The sequence below is a fragment of the Pleurodeles waltl genome, chromosome 5 (assembly GCF_031143425.1).
Source record: "Pleurodeles waltl isolate 20211129_DDA chromosome 5, aPleWal1.hap1.20221129, whole genome shotgun sequence".
Taxonomy (NCBI): Eukaryota; Metazoa; Chordata; class Amphibia; order Caudata; family Salamandridae; genus Pleurodeles; species Pleurodeles waltl.
In genome coordinates, this window is record NC_090444.1 from 66,113,797 (window position 1) to 66,127,078 (window position 13,282).

Sequence of the window (13,282 nt, forward strand, 5' to 3'; positions counted from 1 at the left end):
TATTTCCAAAGGGAGAGGGTGTCACACCCTCTCTCAGAGGAAATCCTTTGTTCTGCCTTCCTGGGCCAGGGCTGCCTGGACCCCAGGAGGGCAGAACCCTGTCTGAGGGGTTGGCAGCAGCTGCAGTGGAGACCCCGGAAAGGCAGTTTGGCAGTACTCGGGTTCTGTGCTAGAGACCTGGGGGATCATGGAATTGTCTCCCCAATGCCAGAATGGCATTGTGGTGACAATTCCATGATCTTAGACATGTTACATGGCCATGTTCGGAGTTACCATTGTGACGCTATACATAGGTAGTGACCTATGTATAGTGCACGCGTGAAATGGTGTCCCCACACTCACAAAGCCTGGGGAATTTGCCCTGAACAATGTGGGGGCACCTTGGCTAGTGCCAGGGTGCCCACACACTACGTAACTTTGCACCCAACCTTCACCAGGTGAAGGTTAGACATATAGGTGACTTATAAGTTACTTAAGTGCAGTGGTAAATGGCTGTGAAATTACGTGGATGTTATTTCACTCAGGCTGCACTGGCAGGCCTGTGTAAGAATAGTCAGATCTCCCTATGGGTGGCAAAAGAAATGCTGCAGCCCATAGGGATCTCCTGGAACCCCAATACCCTGGGTACCTCAGTTCCATATACTAGGGAATTATAAGGGTGTTCCAGTATGCCAATGTGAATTGGTCAAATTGGTCACTAGCCTGTTAGTGACAATTTGGAAAGCAGAGAGAGCATAACCACTGAGGTTCTGGTTAGCAGAGCCTCAGTGAGACAGTTAGGCATCACACAGGGAACACATACATATAGGCCACAAACTTATGAGCACTGGGATCCTGGCTAGCAGGGTCCCAGTGACACATAACAAACATACTGACAACATAGGGTTTTCACTATGAGCACTGGGCCCTGGCTAGCAGGATCCCAGTGAGACAGTGAAAACACCCTGACATATACTCACAAACAGGCCAAAAGTGGGGGTAACAAGGCTAGATAGAGGCTACTTTCTCACACTAGAAGAGTGAATTAACTGGTGAGTGCAATGTCCAGGTCAGTGCATGGATGTCATTACTAAAAGAGTGAATGAACTGGTGAGTGCAATGACCAGGTCAGTGCATGGATGTCATTACTAGAAGAGTGAATTAACTGGTGAGTGCAATGTCCAGGTCAGGGTAGGGATAAAATTACTAGCAGAGTGAATGAACTGGTGAGTGCAATATCCAGGTCAGTGCATGGATGTCACTACTAGAAGAGTGAATGAACTGGTGAGGAATGAACTGGTGTGTGCAATGTCAAGGTCAGTTCATGGATTCCATTACTAGAAGAGCAAATGATCTGGTGAGTGCAATGACCAGCTCAGGGCATGGATGTCACTACTAGAAGAGTGAATGAACTTGTGAGTGAAATGACCAGGTCAGGGCATGGATGTCACAACTAGAAGAGTGAATGAACTGGTGACTGCAATGTCCAGGTCGGTGCATGGATGTCACTACTAGAAGAGTGAATGAACTGGTGAGGAATGAACTGGTGAGTGCAATGTCCAGGTCAATGCATGGAGGCCATTACTAGACTAGAAGAGCAAATGATCTGGTGAGTGCAATGACCAGGTCAGGGCATGGATGTCACTACTAGAAGAGTGAATGAACTGGTGAGTGCAATGACCAGGTCAGGTCACGGAATGGATGCCATTACTAGAAGAGTGAATGAACTGGTGAGTGCAATGACGAGGTCAGGGCATGGATGTCACTACTAGAAGAGTGAATGAACTGGTGAGTGCATTGATCAGGTCAGGTCAGGGAATGGATGCCATTACTAGAAGAGTGAATGAACTGGTGAGTGCAATGACCAGGTCAGTGCATGGATGTCACTACTAGAAGAGTGAATGATCTGGTGAGTGCACTGACCAGGTCAGGGCATGGATGCCATTAGTAGAAGAGTGAATGAACTGGTGAGTGCAATGTCAAGGTCAGTGCATGGATGTCACTAATAGAAGAGTGAATGAACTGGTGAGTGCAGTGACCAGGTCAGTGCATGGATGTCACTATTAGAAGAGTGAATGAACTGGTGAGTGCAATGACCAGGTCAGGTCAGTGCATGGATGCCATTACTAGAAGAATGAATGAACTGGTGAGTGCAATGACGAGGTTAGTGCATGGATGCCATACTAGAAGAGTGAATGAACTGATGAGTGCTGACCAGGGCAGGGCATGTATGCCATTACTAGAAGAGTGAATGAACTGGTGAGTGCTAACCAGGTCAGGGCATGGATGCCACTACTAGAAGAGTGAATGAACCGGTGAGTGCAATGACCAGGTCAGGTCAGTGCATGGATGCCACTACTAGAAGAGTGGATGATCTGGTGAGTGCAATGTCCAGGTCAGGGCATGGATGCCACTACTAGACAGGTGAATGAACTCCGCGCATTCCCTCTTGTGCACAGAGTGAGTTTTTAACTGGCCAGATGGACCGATAGGTGTGCCTGAAGCCCGGCAGACAGGTGGGGAGTGGCCCACTAGCCAGACAAGTGGACATCAGGTCCCTTCCGAGGCAATGGTGGCTGTTACCCTGGACTGTCCTCATCATACCCAAGGACAGAGTGGCCTGAATTAGTCAGCGACACACCGGGCTCTGGCTGTGCTTATTTTGGGCTTCCAGGTGGCAAGGACTGCGACACCATTGTGGGAGACCAGGACCTCGTTTTCATCATCAGACTTTGACAAAGAGCGAACGAGAAAAAGGCATCAAAGAAAAAATGGGGGAGAGAAGGATGGGGGAGCAGGTGGCCATTGCAGAGGACTGTAAGGGCGGGGACAGCCCTTGTCAGCGCCTCACTCCTGCCTCCTCCATTAATGCTGCATGAACCAATCACATCTTTCAACGCAAGTGAGCCGACGCGGGTGCTATAAACGATTGACAGCAGAGACACATCAGGACACGGATTTCTGTTGCTTGCAAGTAACTTTACACTACATGAGAGAAGGTGGCGTTGCGATAAGTGAAAACTAAGAGGGAATTATCGATGATAAACCTTAGAGGTAACAGGATGCGAGTGGAGACCTTGCTATCCACGACAAATGGAGCATGACTACACCTTATGCACTCAGGATCCCAGTTACTAACTTTGACACCACCTACGGAATCAGGTGACGGGTTAGGGGAGGGATTGCTCAGGCCAGGCCTGGTTAGGTAACACGACTTCAAGGTGCTAACAAGACTTGGCAGGAAAAGAATGACTGTCACCTCATTGGTTGTGGTAAAAGTAATTTATTAACCAAAAAAACGGTGGAGGCACCGTTAGCTGATCATCCAGAGAGAAGCAAGAGAAACCCCCTCGCACATGAGTTGAGGAACATCCTGCACCATGGTCTTCACTCTATTTAGGAGGACCAAACACGAGTAACAAGGATCTACACAAAGACTGAGTGAGTCAATGAATGCAAGATGCACTTAGGACCTATTTGCGGCAGGATTGTAATTCCTGATGCCGCCGGAGTCCGTCCAAGCCCATTGTCTTTACCACCCTCAGATTCTGATTAAAATTGCTTTTGAGGCGTGCACAGAATTTTGATACGATTGGGTTTTTAATTTATCTGGTGCAATAAATTCCTTCTACTCTGAATTTTTCCTCTGTAATGGGGAATAATTTGGAGTTTGTAATTTACTGCACCAAAATCTGCATAACCGGGTAAATACCACATTTTTTCCCCTAAATATTTCAGCAGGTTTGACCTGTCAGAATTTAGGGATGCTGGCGTTAGCGCACCTAAGAATTTGTCCAGGTCACTTGGTATTGCAACCTCTGTGTAAGAGATGGGGATTTGGCGACCAGTTGTAATAAGGCCCTGAGTGTGCGATCTCAATGTCTCCTGTCTCCACACTGAGGGGGTAGAAGGAGCGGTGCTTACCCACTGTCACAGCAGCAATCACCGGCGAAATGAAGACCGACAGGAGGACACCGCTGGCCACGGACAGGCACTGCTTGCACCCGGAGAGGTTCCCTTTCCTGCTTCTGCTGAAGACCTGCAAGAGGGACAGGAGGAGAAGCGGGGCTCAGAATATTAGGAACCACTGTGAGCACGAAACGCGATAGGGTGGCCATTCTGGAGTGCGGGAGGTCTGACATCCTCACACACATACACATAGAGGCATCTTCCTGCTGTGAAATATTGTCTATTAGAACATTGGAATGCTGGGGGCTCCATTGAAAACAATGGAGTGCTGCGTGCTTTTACTGGCCGGTAAAAGCCCGCAGCGCCAACATTCCAATGTTCGCTTTGTTCACAGCAACAGCTGTGAACAAAGCCTCACGGAGCCCGAGGGGATTTAAATCCCCTCGGGCTCCGTGAATTTTTTTTTTTTTTAATAGAACATTCTGCCCTGTGTGGCAGAATGTTCTAATAGCCTTAGAACCCGCCGTAGCGGGCTCTACCGGCTATTAAAGTCCCTCTCCCTTGTTAAATGCCCTCGCCTTCGGCTCGGGCATTTAACGCGGGGAGCGGGCCTTTAATAGCCGGTAGAGCCCGCTACGGCGGGTTCTAAGGCTATATTGTGACAGGGCCCTCTTGTGTACCCCATGCTTGTTACCTTACAGTACACTGCGTGTGTTGTCTTGAGTGTATCTGCTGTGTCTGTATACACTTGGGGACCTACTTTCGAGTTTGTAATGCAATGCTGTATGTATTGCAATACGGTGCGTTCCTGTCCTTTCCGCAGCGCTGGTGCACAATGGCTGCCGAGAGGCAACGCAGGCCCCCTTACACCACAGTGCCCGTGTTGCATGCAGCATTGTTTTTGTGCAAGAAGGGTCACCTTCCTGCATAAAAACAACTCTGAGAGGCATATTCCTATTTCTATGTGTGCTGCAGAATGAAGTTCACATCGAAAGAGGCTCCTGAGAAGGCGTATCTTTTGGCACATTCCAGGTCTACCAGTTCTAGTAAATGAGGGAATGCGTAAAAAATCATGGGAGTTGCGTGGGAGCACGCATGCAACGCCCATGAAACACCTTCCCAGGGCAGAGTAAGGCAACGCAGCTATTTGTGCTGCATTGCATTACTCCAAAGTGGCGCTGCGTGGCTTCATATATCTCTATTTTAAGTTGTGTTGCACTTGCACCACGTTGCGTGTTGGAAGCACCTCGCAACAGGGTTCATATATGTGTCCGTGAGAGGCCATGGAACGTGAGTATGCATGGATGGCATTCGCTGTGTGTGGTGGGGGCCAGGTAACCATGAGGGGGCACAGAGGGTAGGAGAGGCTAAATAACTAAATACATAACTTTAAAATCAATTATTGTAAAGGTAGACTTCATGGGCACAACAGTAAAATTACAGTGGAAGGTTTATCCCCCATTATTAAGTTTCATTAGTAACTTTCATTCCTAACATGAATCGAACTTGGACATAGTTACATTACAAAATATTACTCTGTAAAAATATTCAATACAGATTTACTTGAATAACAGATAAGCTGAACATGTAGTTTAAAGGCATGTTAAGAGTGGGAAGCAAAAACTGAAATGTCAGCAAGACAAAGAGGTAACTTAAAAGCCTTCTTCAGCAACAACTGAGAACAGCTGATGCCAGAAAATAAAAGCATCCTTAAGGTATTTGTAATAGTCTGAAATGTAACTCTTTTAAAATTAATTCAAAACCACACACATAAAATCAAGCGGACTCTTACAACAATCAATAATTCGCATGGCCTCTGCATTATTAGTAGCCTTTGTGGTTTCAAGGAATGTATTAGAATGACACATTTTTATTAATATTTATGTCTTTAATATGTCACTGGTATCTATCCATATTTATTTTTGTATTGATTACTCAATTGGTAAAAAAAATTAAACTGTGGTGGATGGTTCTACACTTGCGACACTTCATGGCAGATTTGAGAGCCCCTCGCTCCACCTTAGCGCTGCCATACCTCAATTTTTTAGACGCTAAGGCAGCGCTAAGGTGGCCTTTTCTCCATGCCATACTTACAAAGTGATGCAATGCATGCACTATGCCGCTTTGTAACCCCTTGTGCCACAATATGCCTGCACGAGGCATAATATATGCAAGGGGGGAGGTTCGACGCAGGAGTGCCCGCAAAAATGGCGCAGTCAAATGTAACAGATTTCTCTGCACCATTTTTGGCATCAACTTTAGCACCTGCTCAGAGCAGGTGTTAAAATGACGCACCCATAGAAACCTGAGGGCCTACATGCTACACTAGCATCTCAATAGCATAAAAAATGTTAATGCTATTGTACTAAAGACTGCCGTGGTGCGCCGTATGATAAATATGACGCAACTGTGGTGTCGTTAAATGCCAGTAGGAGGGCGCAGAAGAAGTGGTGCATCATAGCTGGTGCGCCACTTTTTCTTAAATATGGGTCTATGTGTCTTCTCTGTAAATGTCCTTTTATGGTATGGTGAGATGTTTGCAGGTGATCCTTGCGTGCACTGCCCGCAATGACAGATCTCTTAGGGTGGACATGACATGGAAGTCTGAAAATGATGGTGCTGAGAAGTGCCTTTTACACACCACTTCTTAAAGAGACTGCTCAAAAATCTCAGGGCGCTCCACTAAGTTCAGTATGGAAACCATCCTCGGGGATGCTGAAGGAGTCACTCATTCCAAATAAAACGTTGAAAAAATAGGCCTACTTTGTGCATAATACAGAACAATTTTCAAATACTTTGGCTAGAAATCTACAGGTTTTACAGGGACTTCTGAAAGGTCAATCACTAAATATTGCCAAACATTTATGGTGTGCAAGACAAAGCACATCCACCCTGGAAAATTTAAGGGGCCCGCCTAAACTATCTTAGCTTTTTTTCTTTCCACCTTTCTTTTATTTTTCTTTCCGTTTTTCTTTCCTCCTACTTGCTTCCCTTTTTTACTTCCTTTTTTCTGTTTTTAATTTGTTGCTCCCATCTTAGCATCTTTCTTTTAAAGCTTTTCTTTACATCTTTCGTTCCTTCATTATTTGTTTTGATATTTCGCTGCTTGCTTCCATTTTTAAGTAACTATTTCCATCTTAACTGCTCTCCATCATTTTCTTTTTTTCCCTTCAATTTTTCTTCTCTTTTTCATACATCCTTTTTCATTTTCATCTTTCTTTCCAACAAATTTTCCTTATCTTGTACCTTCTTTCATTTATTACCCTCTGCTTCCACCTTATCCTCCTATTATACTTAATTCCTTCTTTATTTAATTCACTTTATCATTTGATATCCATCCACCAATACATCCATCCATTAAACCAACCAACCAACCAACCAACCAACCAATCGAACAACCAACCGACTAACCAACCCTTCACCTTCAGCTTTTTTTTTTAGCTTCTGCTTGAAGCTCAAGTTCGACAGTTCAAGTTAAAGGTGCCAGAAGAGAAACAATTTCAAAATGGTATGTTACACACAAGTCCTGGGTGACCCCGCCCCTGTCTCCCCCATGCTTCACCCCCATTCATGTTACTATAGTGAGAGGCACATTATGCCCCTGGTTGGGTAGCAGAGTCTGGAATATTTTGTGGGGAGCAGCCAGTGCTTAACTTGAGCTGGTGGTTGCCGGTGGGGGGCACCAGCAGTTATTTTTTTGGGGGGCAGCACTTTTTTTTGCATCAGGCATTTACTGCGAGCAAAAGACACATATGGGAAAGACGGAGGAAGAGAAAAACGAAAAAGTGCCACACAGGGAGAAAACAGAAAGCTGCAAGAATGAGCTGAAGGGGCAGGGAGTGGCTGTAAATGGATTAAAGAGGCCCGAGATGGCTTCAGGATTACGCTGTCTCAGTATTCTGTACTCGCACTTTTAACTGCAGCAGCCGCGTGTTTCAGAGGAGAAAATTGGGCACAGCACATTTTTATTTACAGATTAATCACTGAGAGCAGCACAAATAGGAGTTTTTAGGTTAGACTGATTGAAACTCCACAACTGGGAAGTGCGCAGGACACATTAGGCAATTTGATAGGCCATTCTGCAACCAATTATGTTGGTTCACATGTTTTCGCCAATTTGATTGGTTGCAAGGCAGCCAGTCCGATTGGATGAAGTGGCCTGGGGGCTTCGAACTATCACAGTGCGCGAGGAAGGCTGCAGGCTGTTCTGTGCAGGGTCTGATAGGTGTAAGTTAGGTGCTGATCTGCACCTAGGGTGACCACCCGTCCGTAAATTTCACAGATCGTCCGTTATTTGTGCCTCATGTCCGTTGCCCGTGATGATCCCTTTAACGGACGCCTTTTGTCCGTAATTCTGGGGGTTTTAAGTTAGTTACGCTGCTCCCCGGCGAGAAGCCTCTGAGTTCTGCAGCAGTCATTACTGGGGCCCGCTCGCGCTCCTCATCTGAAGTGACGGGGATGAAGCAGCCGCTCCCCGACTTACCACCCGACGTTGGGCCCATTGTCATTCTGTCTGCTGGCTGATTGTCACATACAAAAGCCTGAGAAGTTACAGCATGTGGTGCCTCCTGCTGAGGCCTGGGCACAGCATTCTGCCTCCCAGGCTTCACAGCGCTGTGTTTTAAAATTAATTAAAGGTACAGGCAGCAGAATTCCTAGTGTGTCACCAATTATTAGGCAACAATAAAAAAAGTGAGAGATTAACTCCAGTGATTAAAGTATGGGTTGGAAAGATCCAGGTTTTGCCTGGTCCCAGTTATGACTAGTCATAAAGCAGAGCAGAGTGATAATGTGACTCTTGCAAAGCACAACATGTCACATGCAGATTAAGCAATTGTTTTTTTATGTAGGTAGCTCAGTGGGTTACTGCTGCTATCACAGAGCCCCTGTCATTACTTGCAGTTCATAAATTATAATCCTAATATAGCACAGTTAAATAAAGTAATGTTTCTTATAGACTGACAAACACTTAAACGAGTCCTTCTCTCTGTGTAATATGTATGAGATGTTACACACTGACACCCTACTCTAGGTACTTGGGATGAGTAACACTATAAAAAAATTAAATACACATGGCAGAGGGTCTGTGTAGAGCTGAGGGGTACCATTTAACATTGGAGGGTGGTAATGAGGGAATCTATGGAGAACGAGGGGGTGTGAGCCCAACAACGACTGCCAACCACGCTGCCACCAGCACTAAAGCTTGTCCTGTCAGGGGCATAGCTAAGGGTGAGAAACATCTGAAAGCTCATGCCATTTTCAAGCTTGGCTCAGCTTACGTACCAATTGGACCCTCAAGCCCAGTTTTTTTATATGGGTTCTGCTTGCCACCCTCGCTCTACCTCAACGCAGAGGTAAAATCAAAGCATTAACATCTGAGGTAAAAAGGAGAGACAAAATGAATTCCCATTTAGAGGATTGTTTGTACAAAGTGAAACCACAAAACCCAGATTAATCACTGCTTCCCCTTTTACTAAATTGTGTGATCTTAGGCAAATATTTTATTTTACTGATCCTTCTTTTACTTCACTGTCACATATCAAGGAACCTTCAGATACGTGAGTTCAAACTACCAACACTGTACAAAAACCTATTGTGTTTGATTTAATAGACTATAATGTTGCTTGTCCTATAACAATCTGGGCCACTTACAGGGTTCACATGACATCTGTCTTGCCCCTTAGCTCACTAATGCCACTGTCATCAGAGTGGCGTGGGGCCAGGAATGGTTCTAAGTTCATGTTTAAAAACTACCACTTTTAATAAGTACTTCTCAGTGCAGTGCTATAATGTGACATATTCATTTAAGTGCTTTTACATGTTAAAGAAATACACTTTCTTGAATTATGAAGCGGCTATCACATTTTAAGTGATATGATTTACATGTTAAACATTTTCAGGGCTCGGCTTGTGCACCGGCTCCAACAGCCAAGCTAGACCGTAGCTCTGGCTCAGCTGGCCCTGTTAGGTTGTTGCTCGCCCACCTCTAGGCTCATTCCTGCAGCATGTGCAGTACCCCGGGCCCTGAGGCCCTGAAACCTGCTAGACAAGTTCCTCATCCTGGAGCCTGGAATGGATTTACTCCCCTTTCATTGAAAAGCAGTCTTTTCTTAAGACACAGTGATTTCCAGTCTGCCTGTCTGTATGTATATGTTATTTCAATTGCATGACCCTAGAAGAACGTTAGCAGATTTATGGTCATGGTCCAAGACAAGATCTAAGTCTGGACACCTGAGCCAAATCATTGAGGGGCATGTTTACTAACAGTTCACACAACACAGCACAGTTAGTGAAGTTCCTGCACTTCATTGCATCAATGGAAAAGAGCAGAAGGCCACCATACATCCAAGGAAATGGTGCATTGGAACTAGGATTGAAATCTCTGACATGCAAATTACACAGTCAATCCTCACATAATCTCTCAGCCCACTCCACTTCCTATTCAACCTCTTTGTATCTCAGTTTCCTTTTCTCTAACTATTCCCGCCTCTCACCTACCTTGCCACTACTTCATCTTTCTTATGCCCCTTCTATCTTTTTTCTCTTTTCAGTCTTCACTCTGTCATCCTCAGTATCTTTCTGGATCTGTTTTTCGCTTTTGCCCATCTTCTTCTGTGATCATCTTCTCTCTCTCTCTTTTCTTTTTTTCACTGCCTATCCTCTCTCTCAGCTGGTAGGCTCTCGCTTGCTTTCCCTGTCTCTCACGGTTCACTCCCACTGTTCCAAATTTCTGTCTCTTCTTCTCTCTGTATATATCCCTCTTCCCCCTTTCACACTCTCTTGTAGTGGAACTGCCTGTGAACCCTGAGTCTACGCTGAGGACCACGGCTCCTTCTGGCACGATCATTCATGGTACGGGGCAGAATTGTGAAAACTTCCCCCTATGCTGGCTGAGCTGTCAAATTCCACATGGAGTGCACATGTTTGCTAGTTTTTTCATCTTGAAATATGTCCAGCTATGTGTAAAGGTTCACTTAATACTCCAATGTGTAATGTAAACTAAACAACAAAACCCTATTTGGCCTCTACGTTTGTCAGCTGTTTACTTGATAATCGTACAACATCCTCAGATATGTCCGTAAAAATGATTTTTTGTCCTGAATTTCTGTCCTGAAGTTTGCTCCCTTGCCCTGAATTTTTACTGTCACTGTGCAAAATTTGGTATCTTCCCTGGTGATCACCCTATCTGCACCCGAGTTTGCTCAGGGACAGGTGAAGCGGACTGTGATAGAGTCCGCTCTGAGCAGAAAGGTTTCTGTCTCCGCTTGGCTTGCAAGTTTTAATTTCTGGCTTTACCACCAAGATTTTTTTCTCTTGCTTGTCTTGAAGTTGTAGCCAATACTTCGGTATGTGTTTTACTTTTCTCTGCAAATTGTGTTATAGATGATCTGTATCATATTTCTACAGGAATAATAAACACATAAAGCAGCCAGGCAAACCAGAAATCAGTTTTGTCTAGGGGTGGTGTAGTGAACCACTCATCTTATACCAGGAGTGTCTGGCATGTCCCATGCAACCCTACAGTAGGGCAACGCCAAGGGTTAAACCAAGGGTGACTGACTGCTTGTGGTCACTCCCACGCCTGATCTGCTGTGTGTTGTTTATTAAGGGGCACTAGGGGGAGGTCTGGGCGAGGCCCTACAACATTGGTGACGAGGAATGCACTGATTGGTCTCCCTGTGACCAGATGTATACAGACCATATGCCTTATGGTCAGCCATGTTCCTGCAGCCACCGTGCCTAAAATCAACACTTGACAGGACGCACTGCCCCAAACATCAGCACCACGCGTGTCCAGGCCCAGGTGACGGTGAAGATGAGCAGTAGTGCAAACATCAACACCCTCATTTTTTCATTTCCTCCCTGTCAACATTATCCTGAAGCGCTTTTAGTTCTTCCGAAGTGTTGATTACATGTAAAGCATAACTGGTACAATTTACATCCTCAGGTAACAATTCCCATTTGTCTTTGAACTATATACAGTTCAATGTGCAAAACCTTGAGACTTGATCTGCATATCCATTTCCCATTGACACAAAGGTGGTCATTACAACCTCGGCGGTCTTTTTACAAGACCGCTGAGGGACCGCCGTGCGGAAGACCGCCAGTAGTGGCTGTTTGCCGCTTGGCGCATTATGACTGTTGGCTGCTCTCCGTCCTTTTTCCGATGGAGAGCCACCAACAGCCATACTGGCGGGCGGCGGGGAAGTGGAGGTTGCTCCACCTTCACCGCCACGCCAACAGAACACCGCCCACCGAATCACGTCCTGTGATTCGGCGTGGCGGTGTTCTGTTGGCGGTGTGGTGTCGGCGGAGCAGCTGCCATGGCTCCCGTCCCCTCCCGAAGGATCGACGGAACAGGTAAGTCGATCGTCCGTTAGGGGAGGGGGGTGGGGGGTGTTGTGTGGGTGCATGGGGGTGTGCGTCTGTGTAAGTAGAGGGGGTGTGTGAGTGCGTGTATGCTTGCGAGGGTGTTGCATGTTTTGGGAATGAGTGCGTGCATGTCTGTGGGTATGTCTGTATGGATGTGTGCGTGTATGTTTGTATGTGGGTGTGCGTGCCTGACTGTGTGTGTGGATGTAGGCATGTATGTCGGTGTGTGTGCGTGTTTGTGTTGGTGGTGCCTGCGTGCGTGCCATGTGTGTGTGAGTTCTGTGATGTTGGGGGTCGGGGTGGGGTTGGGGGCCCTGCCACCTTTGGGGGGTGGCAGGGGTGGTGGGGGGTGTAGGGGAGGGAGTCGGGGTGGGGGTGGGGGAGACCCCTATCAGTGCCAGGGAAGGAATTCCCTGGCACTTATAGTGCTTACCGCCATGGATTTCATGGCGGTTCCAACCGCAGGAAATCCACGGCGGTAAGCCGGGTCAAAATACCGCCGGCGGGATAGTGACGGCCGCCGGGCTGGAGACCCAGGTCTCCAGCCCGGCGGTCGCCTCCGCCCTGGCGGGCGGAACGGAGAACCGGCGGATGACCATGGCGGTAACCGCCATGGTCATAATACAAAAAAAACGACCGCCAGCCTGTTGGCGGTCTTACCACCGCTTCTCCGCCTTCCGCCAGGGTCATAATGACCCCCAAAATCTTGTGATTTCAGGTGTGCACTGCATTTCACCACGGCAATCTTTTCAGGCATTTGTATACCTTGTAATAAGTCATGGATTCTTTCACCGTTTCTAAACGGTGAGGCAGAAGAGGTCAGGAAACCTCTCTGCAACCACAGCTGGCCAAAGTCATGGACTATTCCAAATCCATACTGACTATCAGTATATATGGTAACTTTGAGCTGTGCAGAAACATGGCATGCTCTCGTAAGGGCCACTAATTCAGCCACCTGAGCGGAATACACTCCTTGAAGCCAGGACGCTTCAAGTATGCCAGAAATTGTGCACACATCATA

The 13,282-nt window shown here is 46.5% G+C and overlaps 1 protein-coding gene across 1 annotated transcript in view; it reads right to left on the reverse strand.

The window, feature by feature from the left end:
* Nucleotides 1–13,282, reverse strand: part of LOC138295344 (E3 ubiquitin-protein ligase RNF19A-like) — a 313,219-nt gene that overhangs the window by 56,708 nt on the left and 243,229 nt on the right. The window contains exon 6 of the mRNA XM_069233576.1: nt 3,904–4,018. Coding sequence (XP_069089677.1) covers nt 3,904–4,018 — 115 coding nt within the window. The remainder of the gene's footprint in view (nt 1–3,903; nt 4,019–13,282) is intronic.